Below are 17,054 nucleotides of genomic sequence, written 5' to 3'. Positions count from 1 at the left end.
TTTCGTACGAAGGCGCTGTCTCCGCGCTGTCCGCGGAGCTGCGGGCGCTGCTGCCCGTCCCCGCTCCCCACTCCCCGTCAGACAGCGCCGGCCGTCGGGCGGGAGGGACCCTCCTGAGGAAATACGAAGGAGCCCCGAAGTTTCCAGTTCAGGAGCGGCGCAGCCCTTGCCCTCCCACCTTTCACGCCTTTCACGCGGTACCACAGAAACTTTGCTTTACAGAAAGCACACACTCGAACCCGCCAGCCCTCTCCCCCGGGAGCCCGCCCGCTCCCCGGCCCTTCCCCGGCACTCACCGCGGCGCCGAAGGGACGGAGGCCAGGGGAGGAGCCCACGGGCGCTTTCCTCACCCCCTCCCGCCCCACACTCGGTCTCTCCTCCCCGGCGGGAAGCGGCTCCTCCCCGTGCAGGAATGGCCCAAGGCTTTCCCTTCACCAGCATAGCATTGCACTCCGCACCCACCTCTCCTCCCCCGAGAGGTGCCAGGGGTCCCCTGACAGCGACCATTTCCCTCGGTCAAGCTCCCCCCGCGCAAGGATACTGCCAGAGGAGTACTTCATGCATAGTTTCGCGCTCCCTACTGACTTTATATCCATTAAAAAGCCACAAACAGCCAATGGAGGCTTCAGCTGCATCCCCACATCAGTTTTTATTTACATCAGCAACGCACTCTGCACAGGGAGGTCGTGGAGTCTCCCTCTCCAGAGACATTCCAAATCCACCTGGATGTGTTCCTGTATCATCTGTTCGAGGTGACCCTGCCTTGACAGGATGTGGACTAGATGATCTCCAGAGATCCCTTCCAACCCTAACAATCTGTGAATTCTTGAGGGGTGCACACTGAACAGGCATGGCGAGGTTTAGTAATCACAATTTTATTTACTCAAACTAGACAGTGCTAATACGGAAAGTACCATGTTTTACAGCAGTCACCATGCCCAACTCTGGAAACAGATATATTACATCAGGACAGCAGCTACACATACTTGGCAGAAGTTTATAGAAAACATTTTATACAGAGAAGACATGGTCAGTCTGTTATTTTATCATTTGCTTATCTAAGCAGTCACACAGTGACATCAATTATATCTTACACCTCTCTGTACATCAAGAGAAAAAAATACACTGCGAAGAAGATAAGCCAAATCTCAGTGATTTGACACCTTCCAGGTTGTCAATTTTCCCTCATCCCCCATAGACTAACTGCAGGGGTTGCAAAGTACCACGAAAATAAATTCTCTATATGCTACAAAAGCTTACAGTTTTGCATTGGATTGTCAAACTGTGGGGAGAAAAAAACAAAAAACAAAAAACAAAACAAAACAAAAAACAAACAAACAAAAAAAAAAAAAACAAAAAAAACAAAAACAAAAACAACAACAAAAAAAAATCCACAAGAGGCCAAGTCTGTTAATTGTTAATTTAGTGTTTAATTTAGAAAAAGCCACAAAATAAATGTGCTAGGGCTCAAAGGAGACTTTCTGATTTCACTGTACCAAGTGTACCAAGGCCTAGATAGGCAAACAAGCCATTCAAAAAGGTATTTTAAAAAAAAACCTTGGAAATATCAAACTAAAATGATTTCTTTAAAAATCTCTTGGTTATAGCTAAACAGTTCACCTATGACTTTCACTAGACATTGAAAGGAAGGCAGCTATGATGGTTTGAATGAGATGCTTTGCTGAATGTTGTCTTCAGGCCCAGGCTGCCTTTTGGGCTTATGCTTTGAACATGGAAGCAGTTAAAAAAACACTTTTTTTTTTTTTATTAACTATAAAACAGGAACAGGAACTCCATGGCATCAGCTAGGCTGGGCTTTAAACCATTAAGAGAAGTAGCAGAGAAAAAGCTTTAGCCTTAGAGGTTTACTTTGCATCTAACAAATGTAGTCATGTATACATATAACTTGTACAAACAGATGACCTGATCCTGCAGCCCTTATTCCTCAGAAGGCAACAGGTGCCAAAACTCATGAAGATGGCATTTTTCTTTTAAAAAGGTCAGTAAACTGGACATGAAGCACAAATTTACATGCAGCACTGCATGACAATTACAGAAAAATAATTCCTAAATCTGCAATGTACTTGCAGCATGTACTTCAGCATGTACTCAAGCTATACATACAAAAAGAAGTTACCAATGTCAGTGTGTCTTCAGACTGCAAGTTATGTCTAATGGTTTACTGTAGATGCACAGCAAACTCATCTTTTCTTGATAAATAAAGAAACTGCTGATCAGCACAGTGAAGAGACATATCTAAATCAAGGTGAATGGCCAAGCAAATGCAGAGGCATTCTATGCAGAATTTATTTTCTCTGCTTTAATAGCAGCTTCAATCTCTTCCATGATTGGCACCGGTCCTGCATAATTATTAGTTTCAATAGCTTCTAATTTCTCCTGATAATCAGTTGGCAAGCCATTCTGTTTTGCACCCATGCAGATAACCTATAATTAAAACAGAAAAAAAAAAGCCTTCAGTAATAGAAAGGACAGACTCCTCCAAACAATCACTTGAGTAGGAGGAACCATTTAAGTTACCCAAAGAATTTATCTCAAATAGCACTATTTGTACCTAAAGTTAGCCAAAGGCTTCTGGGAGACTACTGAAGACCAGAACAGCATGAACAAAATTACACTGAAAAGGCTTTTAACTACCCCTGAGATTCTGATGTGTTACGGAAGTGCACAAGACTCTAATTAAGCTGTTATTCAGTTATTCTGTTCTTTCTTCCAGACAGGATGATAATTTCAATAATATATGCTGCTTCTCATTCAGGTGTGACACTAAAGTTGGCTGAAAATTTAAAAAGTAGTTATTTTTAAAACTAAGCTGTCCAAAACTAAGCTGTACAACAACAAATACCTAGACGGGGTGCAGGAATAACAAACAGACACTTAACTCAGTGAAAAAGCACAGATTCCTTAGTTTGTTAATGCTGCTTTACTTCCATACATGAAATAAACTGAAGTATTGGTGCAGAAGAAAAGATGTGACAGTGAGAGGAGAAGAGGAAGTTGTAGGAACACAGCTTGAAGGAGACACCAGCAAGCTTGCATATAGAAATGAACATTCTAAATATGCTTTCATGCATTCAACAGCATGCACTTCAAGGATGAGGTGTCTGGAAAGAATGAATTTTGCCACAAAAAGTACATAACAGGAGATGGATGTAGTTAATCACTGTTTGCTAATGCAGTAATATTTTAAGTTTTTAGCTCTCCTGCCCGGTTAATTTAAACAAAACCAAAACAAACAAACAAACAAACAAACAAAAACACAAAAACAAAACAAAAAAAAAAAGCTGGGGGCACAGGAGAAGAACAGAACTAACTGCTCCTGAAAGGACCAGGAGGGAATGATAAAGTTGCCAATAGCAGAGGTCTGCACTTTCAGCATATCAATGAGAGCTGACACACAGCAGCAGACTATGATCTGCCTTGCCACGAGGTGGGTTGGCAGGGAAGAGGTTTGTGGAAAAGCAGAGCCTGCTTTCTAAGCAAGCCCTCTCTTCAGCAGTCCCACAGCAGCTGGTCTTAGCTGTGCTCCTGGAAGCCATTCATAGGAGCGAGTTCCTCAGTTTGGAGAAGGCAGCACACTTGGGATTTCACAGGCTCACTCCTGGTTTCTGCACTTCAGGTAGGAAAAGCCAGCAGCAGTGATGTCTGTGGAGCAGTACTAAAGCTGCACCACTCAGACACACAGCCACACCACCCCAGCCTGGGCCTGCACAGATCTCACAGGCTAAGCAGGTCAGGCCTGCTGCGTGACTGGATCATGTGTCTCCATAGAGTCAGTGTTGCAGAACAGTGTTGAAACACTTCTGCCTCACCAGCCATCAAGGGGGAACCCTGCAGTGCTCTGCAATGCTGCTGGAGCCCTGTGATGTACTGGTGATGTGTCTGGTAAAAGGCGACAGCTGCACCCTGTTGTGATAGCAAGTGCTTCCCGAGACAGTAAGGATAATCCACATCCTGGAAACGACAAGCCAGGTGCTGTATTTTCCCCACAGAAGCTTCGCTCTGTCCTTTCAGTGGAGTAGTTAATTTTTCAAACAGAGAATTGCCACATATATGTGAACAGCATCCTCCAGAAATCCTTGTGCCAATCACAGTTAATTCACAAGTTAAGGAGGGGCCTCCTGTAAAGTATAACTAAACCAAAAACCCCCAGCTGATTTAATAGGCCTATAAGAGCTAGCAATCTCCTGTGAGCATCATTACAGCAGTATATTGCACAAGGACTGTTATACCTTTACTGTAGTTATGCCTTCCATCCACTGTAATCAAAGTACTTATTAAATAGCACAGAAATACTGCATTATAAACTTCTGTACACTGTTCCATAATTAAAGTGCTGCAACACCTACCTTTTTATACTGTGGAGAAGGGGGACCAGAGACATAGTCCTTCATCTGGTAGCTTCGACAGGTCAGTACCTTTCCTGCTTGTGTGTGGACATTAACTTCTATTGGGACATAAATGCCATCCTCAACTCCCTCTTGCCTGTGAAAGACATATATATTCCTATCATGTCAATTAACCAATCCATCTTTCAAACCAACTATGCAATTAAACATATGGATTTATTATAACAGAATTCAAGGCAGGCCACTGGTCTGTGCTTTAATATACTTAAAGAAAAACAAATGAAGCAAAACATATTTCAGTGCTTTTTGTGCCAACTTGTTTCATATAAGAAAATATGTTTTTAGAGAAGAAGCAGCATTCACTTTTATCATTTCAGCTCTGTAAGAAATGATGACTTGTGATTAACCTGCAAAGTCAGAAAAAGAATACTCCTAAACTAATTACTGTGGAAGACAGGTAGTCTGAAAGAGAAACACAAGCAAGATTATCAGAATTAATGAGACAGACACATGTTCCTTAGCTGCCACTCAGATAAAGAAACAATTGCAATGTTTTATCTTGTCCATTGTGTTACATTTTAGTAAGGGGAAATTTGCACAACTTGTGCAATGCACTTTCCAATGAATAATCCAAGACACCTTATAACTTGCACAAGACATACAGAGCAGTAATGAGTTAGGTCAAGGCAAAAAAACTATTTGGGTTTTTTTTTAATTAGCAAAATTATGCTTCAAAAAACAAAGACTCAAAACCAAGGCTATTTATTGTCCTCAACCACTGGCATTTAGCCACCAATAAAAATCTGAGGAAACAGTAAGAAGTAAACGAGAAGCTTAAGCAATACAAGAGACTTTATAGCACAATTAACTTTAGATGTACTTTAGGTATGAGTCATAACATGGTTTTAGCCCTGCTTGTCCAATATAAACTTGGCAACTCATCTTTTTCTAAAAGACTTGCTACCATTTCAAGTTATTTAATGTACGTAATGTGGGCCATGTTAGCGAAGAAGCTAGGTTAAGTGCAAGTTCAGACTGGAAGCTAACTGCAGATTCAAGGCCAGCAGACTACAAAATAAGTCATGAGATTGTGTGAGAGCAAGAAAACTGTTCAGTAACCTCCACTGCTAGAATCTATGAGGCAAAGTCATTATTTAGTCTGTAACTTAGAGATTTGTGAAGTACAGAGGACAAAAACCCCACAGAAGTGACTGAGACAGCAAAAAACATGAATTTGAAGCCAAAGAGTTCTGCCATCTAAGCAAAAGGTTCCTCTCCCATATTTGTTTTCTACATATTACATTATTTTGTTAGTATTTCAACTAATTACATGCAGCTTCAATTATACATCCCCTCCTCTGCTTCTGGATAACAACACAGAGACTACCCAGATTCGGAGAGAAAAAAAAAAAAGGATGGGCATTTTCTTTTTGGATACATGGTAATTTCAGGAAATAACTTGGTGGAGAACCTACAAATATATCAGCTTGCATGCAGCCAAAGGATCCCAAGACCTTCAGCAGAAGCATCTGCAAGCTCATTTGAGTGGTTTAGGAGCGATTCTTAGAAGAGCACTGTTGACTATGATTATAAAAGCCAAGAACATATCCAATTTCCAGTCTGCCTCCATGGCATCAATGAGGCAACTGGGAAAAAGTGATCTGTAGTGCTAGTGTCCATGCTGCAGATTTTGGTGGTTACAGCACTCAAGTCTCTAGTACCTTAGCAAGCATTGAAATTTATCCCATCAAACAAGTTCCAGGGATCTGCAATCGTACACTATGTGTACTGTAAACAGTGTGTAAACACTTATGGAAGTCAAAATACAAAATACTGTCCCCATGGAGGGGAAACACAAAAGCAGATGCTGTCAGACAGGATCATCATACTTAGGAAGTTTATGCTTCAGGAAAGGATGGTAAATCAGGTTTAAGTAAAGGTCAGCAGAAGGGGATCAGGATGCTTAAGTGCTACAGTAAGCAAGAGCAGAGGAACTCAGGAGATAATAAAGCAGGGACTTGTGAAGCTGTCCCCAAGCACAAGCATACCAACTAGATGCCCATGCCCTCTTGCTTGAGGATAACACTCCCAGCCAGGACAAGAGTGCTCAAGAGTGGCCATTACCATAAGGTGGTAACAGAACTTGGGCAACAGCTTTTGTTGTATTTCAGGTTCACCATAGGCAGCAAAAAGCACATTGGAACCAAGTTTCACTGCCAGGATTTTAAGGACATGTTTACATACTAGAATTGCATCAGTAGCAGAGGCAGGAGAACAGTATTGAGGTAGTGCTTTCACTGGGTTTATTATGCCCTGCTCCCTTGTTTTTACTAGCCCAGACTTCTACTGGAATTGTCAGTGATTAACTGCTCTGAACAAACAATCCTTGTGTACCAGAAGCACCATGCTGTGCAGGTACATCTCAAAAGCTGCAACAAGCACATGGCAGCAGGCAAAGTTTTGGAGATTACATTCTAAGCCCTGTCTTAGACGCTGCAAGAAGTCATGCTGTTCCTTGCTTTGTTTAACCAGGTGGTCTTTTAGACTTCAGCCTGGGATCAACTTGCTCAGGGTTCCTTGAACGTCTCTTAATTACCAGGCACAGGTAGAACATTCTACAGCATGCATTGTAAAGGTGTAGGGAGGCCCTCCCATTCAAAGGGGGAAACTTTAACACCCCAGCTCTCTTCTTGGATATTCCTCAAGCTCACAAAAGTTTACATCCTTAAAAGAGATGACATGTTAACTTCCTCAAAAGATCCCTTTGCCTGTATTAAAGATCTCTCTTCTGCAGTCTTGTCCTTATCTCTTCCTTTTCTGCTACAACTGGAATCTACAGAGGTATACAGACAGACATTGATGTCAGTCTCAAAGGAAATTCTCCCTAAAGTAATGGGAAAAACACCATAGGACAAATACAGATTTTAGAAATTTGAAAGAGACAGAAAATTGGGAAGACAGTTTGAAAAAAATGGAAGGAGCATGACTTCAAATTAAGGTCCACAGATTGTTAAAATACCCCTAAAAGTAGCTTTAGCTTGAAAATAAAGCTATTTTAATCACAGAAGTGTCAAAAGTCAATACACATCCTGTGAAATAGAATTCACATATTAAAAGCAAAAGCATCTTCTTGATTCCAACACCATAGCTTCCACACAGCTCTTTACCAAAAATTAACTAATTTTCAATCGCTCTCTAAAGTAGTAGAAGACAGCAGAAGTTAAGTCACCTACTTATCCAGCGAACTTAGATTGCAAGCGTTCATTTTCCACACTATTCCCCACACTTCGTCCCCGGGGCTCTGAGCAATGGTAGCTGTACCTCCGTGCCAGACAGAACTTGTCCTGCCTTGATAATGGCCAAACTCCAGCTTAAAATCCTGCAAATGAAAGCAATGCAGAGAATCAATCTCCCCTTGAAATTAGGGCTGTTGGCTATTCTTGACATGAAAGGGGCAGCCAAAGGACAGTAGTACATGTAGCCAGTTGGAGACACAGAAGGAAAAACAGACAGGTGCCACCTACCTGGTGCCAAATCCTTTGAAGGTTTTTGTGATAAGACTTAAATGCTACTATGCAGGATCCAGGAACATAGTAAAGAAGTTTACAAGATGGTGAGCTTTGGGTCCTGTCCTCATGCACTAATAAGACTACTGAATTATAAAATACCATCCCTTGTATTTTACAATGTCTTGTGCCATCTCACCACTCATCTGGAACATTCTTGGGTATTTTTAAGTCAAGGCATATGTCTCCTTCAGTGAACTTATTCAGGTTTTTGCAAGTAGAAACATTCTTTTACGAAACCAATATCACTTTTTCTTGCAAGCATATCAAATATTAGTATACATGAAAAAGAGAATAATGGGTTATTGAATGGTATCAATGTAATTTCTCACCTGACTCAATACACTCAGTATTAACCAATTTGTGGATCCTTCCCTAGCAGTACAGAAGGGAACCACCCCCTCGCCCCTCAATCCAAACCAAGCTTTAAGGAAGCCTAAGTGCTTAACAACAACAAAAATAAAACCCGAACCTATGCAGCCCCACAGCTTTGTGTATTTCTTACAACCACCCTCTTGAACCTATGATTTTGATTTGAAACATACACATGTACACATTAATATTCCCTGAGACACATCACTCTCTTGTAATATGTCCTAATAGATATGGGAAAAAGGTTGCAAAAAAAAAAAAAAATAAAGCACTTGGAGGCACACACAGAGAACACCTATCAATTTGTGTGTGCATTAAGTGACAGCAGCCTGGCAAAGCCACACTGTTTACTCTAGCAACAGAGTCATCTTCCTGCTCCATAAAACGTCCCTTATTTGATCAATTTCACTAGAAAAGGTTTACTTAGACGAACCAAGTTATCTGCACAAAAGTCCAGTCAAGTCACAGACTGAAGTTACAGATGAGGACAAGTAATTGCAGGGCAGCTCCAAGGAAATCCTGGATAGAATCAAGTACTCTCACTTCAGTCTCATTAAAAAAAAAAAAGGGAAAAACCCCCTATCAATTTTTGCTTTATTCCTCCAGTTACATTTTCTTGGACCTGATCTGCACTGAATAGCTGCAAGGAGCTGTATAAAATCATCAGGCACCACCCAAAAAACAGCAACAGAGATTGCACAGAAACAGCACAGTTCACTCTGGTTCTGGAAGCAGGAAACTCTAAGTTACACCATGTGTGTAACTTACATGTGTGGGGAAAAAAACACAGTAGATACTTTTTTGGGTCAAGAAATTGGTCTTTGGTCCTTCTAAGTACCAGTGTAATACCCTTTCTGTGCTTGTTACACATCCCATTTCTTAACATCTTTTGGCTGAAGATTAACAAAGCTTTAAAAATTAAAATTAGAGGGAAGTTTAACTAAAGTTTAACTGAAGTTTTTACTTTAGGATCCAAAGCATTCTGTTTATAGGCTGTTTCTCCTTTTTTTAAGCCCAAGTGGCACTATCACAGAGCAATTAATAGGAATCAGCTCCAACCTTCCTGCAGTCCCTCACTCCCTAGCATCAGTGATTTTCCAGCTGGAAGCAAGGGAGTGAAGCCACCCGGTGTCGGCAGGGAACATAGCAATCAGTCAAAGGCCAGCTAGAGAAGGCAGCCAACCTGCAGTGGGGCAAGGGTTGCTTACTGACTAACCTGGAAATCGACGTGAAGAAGCTTGCTTTTATTCAAAGATAAGCACACACTACTAGTGCCTTTCTCCCTGCCTTCAAGGTCTGATCCTGCAAGGTGCTGGGCTCTCAGCACGTTCAGTGGAGGGGCAGCTGTAAGTTCCCCATGCTTTACAGGAGCAGGCCTCAGCTGCCAGGTTGATAGTCCCAAGAGACACCAAGTATCTGATTATTATCTTATTAATGACAAGTTTTTGGAACTTCTTCATATACTCTAACATAGATAATTTCCTGCCAGTTACCCCAAGAGAACCTTCAAGTCATCTGTAAGTGGTGTCAGTTGATGCTCTGCTCCTTCAAGCATCCTTCCAGTTGCACAGATCTGTACATCAACAGCTTTAATGACCACAAGCTCATGTTTCGAAGCCTACACTAAAGCCAAGCTGATACAATGGTATTTAATAAACCTGGCAGGGAGAGAACTGCCCTGTAGAGTGTATGAAGGTGTCAGCTGCAGGTGTGCAGAGCTGGGTGAAAGCTCCCATCTGCCCGTCGCACAGCACAGGGAGAGCTCCTCGCCTGTACCAGGGACACCTCCCACTAGACTGGTTTGCTCAAAGCCCCATCCAACCTGGTCTTGAACATTACCTGGGATGGGGCATCCACAACTTCTCTGGGCAATCTGCTCCAATGCCTCACCACCTTCACAGTAAAGAATTACTTCCTGCTGCTTTACATTTCAAAGTCCATAGTGCTTTGGGCCATGGGTCATGGGTCACGGCTGACAGCCTGGAAGGTTAAGTCCTGTCAGATAACCCTGGAGCAGTGGGACTACCACAAACATTCCTTCTGCTGTGGGCAGCCCCGGCAGCAGGCCCTGGGTCAAGAAGCACAGGATAGCCAGGGTTGGAAGGGACCTCCCGAGATCATCTGTCCAACCCCTCCTGCCAAGGCAGCATCACCTCAAGCAGGTGACACAGACACGCACCTAGGAGGGTTTGAAATGTCTCCAGAGAGGGAGACTCCAGAACCTCCCTGGGCAGCCTGTTCAGCGTTCTACCTCCCTCGACGTAAAGTTAGTCCTCATGCTGAGGTGAAACTTCTTCCATTTTAGTTTACGTCCGTCGCTCCTTGTCCTGTCACTGCGCACCACGGTAACAGAACCTGGCACTATCGTCTCGACGAGGACCCCCCCGCCTGATCCATGCTGGGGCCGCCCCCGTGGGAGGGACGGACGGGCTGCAGCACCAGACCGCGGGCAGCCGTGGGGACACTCGGGCTCCTGCAGGAATGTCGGGCTGCCTCAGCCCCCCCGCGGCCCCGCCCGCCGCCCCCTCACGCACCTGCAGGCGCGCCAGGGCGCAGAGCGCGGCCGAGGGGTTGCGCAGCAGCAGCCGCTCCCGCAGCAGGTTGCTGCCGTACGCGTAGTACAGGAACCAGCAGCCGCTCTCGCCGCCCGGCTCCATCGGCCCGGCACGACCCGGCGCGGCCCCGCCGCTGCTTTAACGCCGCTTTCCCGCCCCGCCTTCCCCGCAGCTTCCGCCGCCGCGCGGGAGCCGGCGCGGAGCGGGGCCGTGACGCAGAGCGGCGGCAGCGCCCGGCGAAGGCCGCAGGCGGGCTCCTGGCGGGGCCGTGACGCGGCCAGCAGCGATCCGCCCCTCCCTCCATCCAGCCAGCCAGCCAGCCAGCCGGGAGCCGGGAGCCGGGAGCCGGGAGCGGCGCTGGGCCGGAGCCCCCGCGGCTCTCAGGGCTGAGGGGCACAAGCCGTGAGCTCGTTCATCTCCTCGTTCAGTCTCCTCGTTCATCTGGCTTAGCTTCATTGAAGTCTCGGTTTGAACAGCATGGAAAAGAACCCAAGTTTTAGGAGAAAACTTTCATCTTTTTTGTTTCTGTTTTTGTTTTGTGGGGTTTTTTTTGTGTTTTTTTGTTTGGGTTTTTTTCGTTGTTTTGGTTTTGGTTGGTTTTTTGTGTAGAATATCGACGGTTCCAATAATTTAAAAAGCGTTACGAAAAGCTGGTTGGCTCTCTTTTAGAAGAATGTAATTTTGATACAAAAGAGTATTGCTAAATTGCTACGTGCTTCAGTATAATCCGTATGTAAGATTTTTCTGTTTAGAAGGAAAGGTCCACCTCCGCCCACAAGGAGCAGCTCAGAGAAAGCCCGGTCAGGTAGCACAGCACGGAAACCCTGCCTGGTCCAGCACCTCAGCTGCTTCCTGGGGGGCATCCTCTCTGGGGAGGAATAGGCTGTCAGCGTGCAGGGCCTGCAGCCCCTGGAATCGAAAAGGGCATCCTGGCCACCTCTGAGATAAACAGTGATGATTTGTAAATGCATTCAATGAGAAGCAAAGTAGAGCAGCTTTTCCCAGCTGGGAACACTCAGAGCAGAGTAAGATGGGAATGTGCAAAGGTAAAAGGTGAAAAGATGCTCGTGTGTGGGCAGGCAGAGCTGCACAACCATGCATGGAGGCACTTCTCCCTTCCTGACAAAAGCAATGCTGGAGTGGAACAGGAGGAGCCCTTACTGCTGGCTGCAGAAGCAATACATACATATGTATCACACAGCCAAGGAAGGCTGTAATTAGCAATAGCGTAACTGTTAATGGTGGGATACCACTCATTAATGCAGGTAAAGCAGCCCTCAGTGTAAGTTGGCTTCCTGAGCAGAGGCAGCTGCTGCAGGATTTAGCACAGGATCCCTGGCAGCACAGTGCCTGGCCTCTCTGGGCACATCCCCATCCTGCCATATAGAAGGAAAGCAGCTCCTTCCTTCAATGTGTGTTCAGTACTCATGTGAGTCCCTGCTTTAGTTTTCCCAACACAGACATTGGGAAGACAGATTCATCATGAGCACATAAAGTGATATAAATGATTCTGATCCTTCCTGACCACTACCTTTCTATTTTTAGGAATTATTTTTCAGATGTAGGAACCAAGTATTGTAAAGTGAGAGGGATTACCCAGGTCATAGGGATATATAGCAAAACTCCCTCACTCCTTACAACAACCAGTAGCTGAGCCTGTCTTTTGAAAACCTGCTTCTGATATATGCTTTTAGTCCCTTTTCCCTAAGGACATGCAAACTCCATGAGAAGTGTCTCTCTCTCATCTTCCGTCAGCTTCTGGACTGTTGCCTAATTTCAACCAGAAAGCAAGGGGTTTCAAAAATATCTATGTTTCTGCTGATCTCAAGGAGAGTCAAGAGGATGGCTGTGAGACAGCAGGGATCCCATGAGGGAAGCTTGCAGAGGGGCCTGTAAAGCTCAAGGGACTAAGCCTGCTGATGAGCAGGTTTTCCAGCCTAGGTGCTTGCTGCACTACACATTCGGGCTTTATATGAGCTGTCCCTTGTGAGCTGAGGTGGACATTTCTTTCTAAACAGAAAAAACTTTGATAGAGGTTGCAGTGAAGCATGTAACAATTGTTACTCTTTAATCTCAAAATGACTTTCTAAAAAAACCCCAATCAGCCTTTGGTAACACTTTTTAAGTTGTTGAAACTTTTGACGTTCTGCTCAAAAAAAGCCATTCTTTTTATCAACACTCAGAGTTTCAACAACACTTGTGATGATTTTTCATTCAAAAAGCATGTTGATGCTGAACAAGGTGAAGTTTTTCTCCTAAAGCTTTTGTTCCTTTCCATGCTGTTCAAATCAAGACTTCAATGTTATGAGGTAAGTCAGATGATTGACAAATGAGGAGACAGAGCCCCTGGTCTCATGGTTGGGTTTGTACACCGGAAAACCTCTGTTAGCAAAGGCAGCTAGAAAAATTACCCTCAATTTTATGGAAAGATAATCAGTGTAAAACACTGCCACTTGCAATTCCAAGTATTTCATCCTTCAAAAAGGCCTTTTCAAATTAAAATCTTTTGAGGTTTCCATTTTCTGCAGTCTGTACTGAATATCAAGCCTATTCTTTTACCAAGAAACATGAGCCAATACTTCCAGGAGCGTGGTTTTGGTATGCATGGTGTCTAGACATAACATGATGCTAACTCAGGTGCTATTTGAACTACCTAGGTAAACCTTAGATCTATGGTGATTATTTTTCTGAAACTGATTCAATCAATTTGCACTTCTGAAATCCATTTCTTCCCAGCTGGCCAGTCTGATGGCAAGGCAGCATGGGAGGGAAGTGAATTTGCTCTGGAGTGAAAGCTCTGCAAGTCTTTCTGCTGATGTATGTCCAAATCATGACCAAATGGCTGTATGTGCATAGGGAAATACTTGGGCACTATGTGCAGACCTAGCTTGGAAACCAAAAAACAGGGAGGAGGATCTTTCCTGTAGGAATTTGAGTAGAAACCTGACAGGCTTTGGTGGTGCTACCAGATTTCACACTTCTGCTGCTTCATGACCTTTTCAGGTGAAAACTAACTCTCCAAGAGACGAGTGTGTTAAAGTCAGTTCTAGGTGCTCTCCAGAGCAGCTGACATGAGACCTGTGTTAACCTGTTTGAAGCCCCAAACAATTTGGAAGCATTGTTTCCCTTGCATGTCGCTACAAAACCTGCACAGAGTAAGCAGTCAGGAGTACGCCTCCCGTTCGGGACCTTCCCAAACATGGGCGAAAGCTCTGGATATGCACAGCTATTTGTTCATTGTCTGTGGAGGAGATCAACAGGGTTATTTATGCAAAGAAAGCAGGAATTTTTTTCCATCAGGTTTTTTGCCTAGATTCAATATATCCCTGAGTATATCCTATGGAGGTTTTGGGGGGGAGAAAAAGGAAATTAGGGAAAAATAAGGAATTAGGGAAAAAAATTAGATGCAGTGGGGTAAGCTAGGCCTCCTGAAATGTCTGCCAGTCACTCAACATGCCTCCCCTTCACTCCCTTTACACCCCATGGTTGTCACAGCATGAGCTATAATTGATACTGAAGAATGAAAAGAGAACCTGGAGGAATAATAAGGACAACTGATGCAAATGAACTGCATGTGCAGTCCTCCCCACAGCTTTTCACTCCTCTCTGAGGAGCCCTAGTAGGATGTGCTCTGCAATTAGTATTTCATCGAAATGATAGCTTTTTGCTGTGAGATGGTTACAGCTGGTGGTAGCTTCTTAATATAGTGTGCAAGGTCTGGGGTTCTGCAGAGATTTCATGTACATGCAAATGAATGCAAATGATTTTACAAGGTGTCATGATGTTGCTGTGCTTGTTCCTTCCCTACAATATGGGGACCATGCTGTCCTGCAGAAACTCAGCCTCTTTCCCTTCCCTGCTTGACAGACTAGCCACTAACCCATGTGTATTCTGGCTTGGCCCTACTGACAACCAGGAGGAATATCCATCATTCATGTTGCAATTCTGTTCTCACATGTTTCCACAAATAGTGCAGTCATTTAGGAGAGGAACTATTAAAACACCTGGGTCTGTGCATGCATCCGCCTGCTTTTTTTTTTTTTTTTTTTTTTTTTTTTTTTTTTTTTTTTTTTTTGTTTTTTTTTTTTTTTTTTTTGTTTGTTATTTTTTTTTTTTTTTTTTTTTTTTTTTTTTTGTTTGTGGTTCTGCCCAATGCCAATGTGAGTTTTGGGCCCATCCTGGGGCAGCCCCTCAGCTCTCCCTGGCTGCTGCACATTCCGTGTGGTTCTGAGATGCCACTGTGTGGTCAGTGCCATTTGAGGTCTACAGGTACTTGCATGTGTGACTTCAGCAACTGGTTAATAAATCTTTCCAAATGCATCTTGTTTCAAAGGAAAAATGCTGTGTTGTATTGCAGAGACTGTACGTGGCATGCAGTGTTTTTATCTTGTGTGTGAATGTACAGTGGGAACAACTTAATAGTGGGAACAACAAGAAAAATCCCTGTGTGCCAGAAAAGAGGTTGACCCTGATCATCTTTGTGGATGTACATTCCAAATCTGTCTCTTTTTCCTAGTACCTAGTGTTTAACTTCCCTCATTCTACAGCTCTTCTGAATGATAGCAGTTCTCTATTGATACAACACAAATGGTTACAGGAGATTTTCTCAAACTCTTGATAATGAAATCTCTTAGTTTGCTGTGTCAAGAGGATTTGTTAGTGTGATGTTTCTGTATCCTGTTGTCTCAGAGTGCTTTATCTTCTCCCACCATAGAAGTGATTGCTCCTTCCAGAGGAGCAGTTCACATTGCCATCTGCCTCTGGCAGGGACTTGTTTCTCACCAAATACCAAACAGGTTTTCTCTCAAGTCTCTCAAGTACTTGAGCCTTTTTTCCCATGAAAGTTATGACTATCAAATTCAGACCAGCAGATGAAAAGGCTGTATCCTGCTGTTTTTTGGCAACTTTGCTATTTAGTGTTATTTTTACAATGTGCGTCTGGTTTTGGTATTTTAAATTATCTTTAATATTTAGTATTATTTACAGGTTAATGTTCATTTGCTTTATTCCCATCCTTTTACCTTCTGTAGGTTGAGAGCACTCTTGTTTATTTCTCCTTTTATTCTCTTCCAACACAGAAAAATTATCAAATAAAGCCAGTTCCAGATGGTGTTTTTCAGTCCTGCATTAACCATACGGCTTTACAGTTGAACCCTGCAGTGTATTTCACACAAAGCTGGTACTTCTCCTTTTGTACTTCCAGGTCCGTAATCATTTCTGTGCTGCAAACCTTCAGCCTGCAGATGACATCACATGGCTCCAGCCACGATGCAGGAATGTGTCTCATAGCCACATCCTTTCCCAGAAGCAACATCACTGGACTTCTTGAACTCTGAGGGCAACTATGAGATGTTGGGATGGAGAAAGGCAGTAGTATTTCTCTGTTTGTATGAGCAGTGCTAGAACAGTTGCAGGAGCATGTGACATGGATATCAAAACAGGCCCTGGTTGTACTGTTCCTCCTAGTTCTGCACAGACCTCACAAAACACAGTACAGATCCCCACTGAGTGATTCTGGGCAGAAATGTAACAATTACTGGTAAATCCAATTCAGTCCTTCCGCTGGGCTGGTGGCCTGTGTGGATGCTTTTGTTGTGGAATAAAGGCAACACTGTTTTTTCATTTGTTTTAAACTCATTTTAGCATGACATAAGCTAAACTAGAAAAATCCCTGTGTGTCAGAAAAAGAGGTTGACCCTGAGCATTGCATTAGTGGGACAACAGCAGTTTGAGCTCACGCTGTGGCTTACCATTGCTCTGCTCCTCTGTGTAAGCAGATCTTTGAACTGGTGACAAGACCTGGTCCAGCTCAGTTGCACAGAACTTGTCTGGGGTTAGGGGGTTGGCAGTATTTTCCTCCCTTCCTCACTTGTTGGAGAAAGTCCAGAGAAGGGCCACTAAGATGATTAGAGGAACGGAGCACCTCTTGTATGAGGAAATGCTAAAAGAATTGGGATTGTTCAGCCTGGAGATGAGAATAGTCTGGGGTGACCTTATTGTGGTCTTCAAGTACCTGAAGAGAGTTGACAAGAATGATGGAGAAAAACTTTATACCAAGGGCATCTAGTGACAGGACAAGGGGGAATTGGGTTAGAGTTAGGTTTGGATTAGAAATTAGTAAGAAATTCTTTACTGCCAGGGTGGTGAGGCACTGGAGAGGTTGCTTAGAGAAGTTGTGGATGCCCCATCCCTGG

General features: G+C 43.7%; 1 protein-coding gene across 1 annotated transcript; it reads right to left on the bottom strand.

The window, feature by feature from the left end:
* Positions 1 to 1,391: 1,391 nt before the first annotated feature.
* On the bottom strand, positions 1,392 to 11,109 carry GGCT (gamma-glutamylcyclotransferase). Its single transcript, XM_053978951.1, has 4 exons — positions 10,840 to 11,109; positions 7,601 to 7,746; positions 4,368 to 4,503; positions 1,392 to 2,445 (listed from the first exon to the last, which is right to left on the bottom strand). The coding sequence occupies exons 1-4, from the start codon at positions 10,960 to 10,962 to the stop codon at positions 2,296 to 2,298; spliced, it is 555 nt and encodes a 184-aa protein (XP_053834926.1). The 5' UTR covers positions 10,963 to 11,109; the 3' UTR covers positions 1,392 to 2,295.
* Between the last annotated feature and the right edge of the window lie 5,945 nt (positions 11,110 to 17,054).

Source organism: Vidua macroura, chromosome 1, assembly GCF_024509145.1.
Source record: "Vidua macroura isolate BioBank_ID:100142 chromosome 1, ASM2450914v1, whole genome shotgun sequence".
Taxonomy (NCBI): Eukaryota; Metazoa; Chordata; class Aves; order Passeriformes; family Viduidae; genus Vidua; species Vidua macroura.
This window is presented reverse-complemented; position numbering and strand designations above follow the sequence as displayed.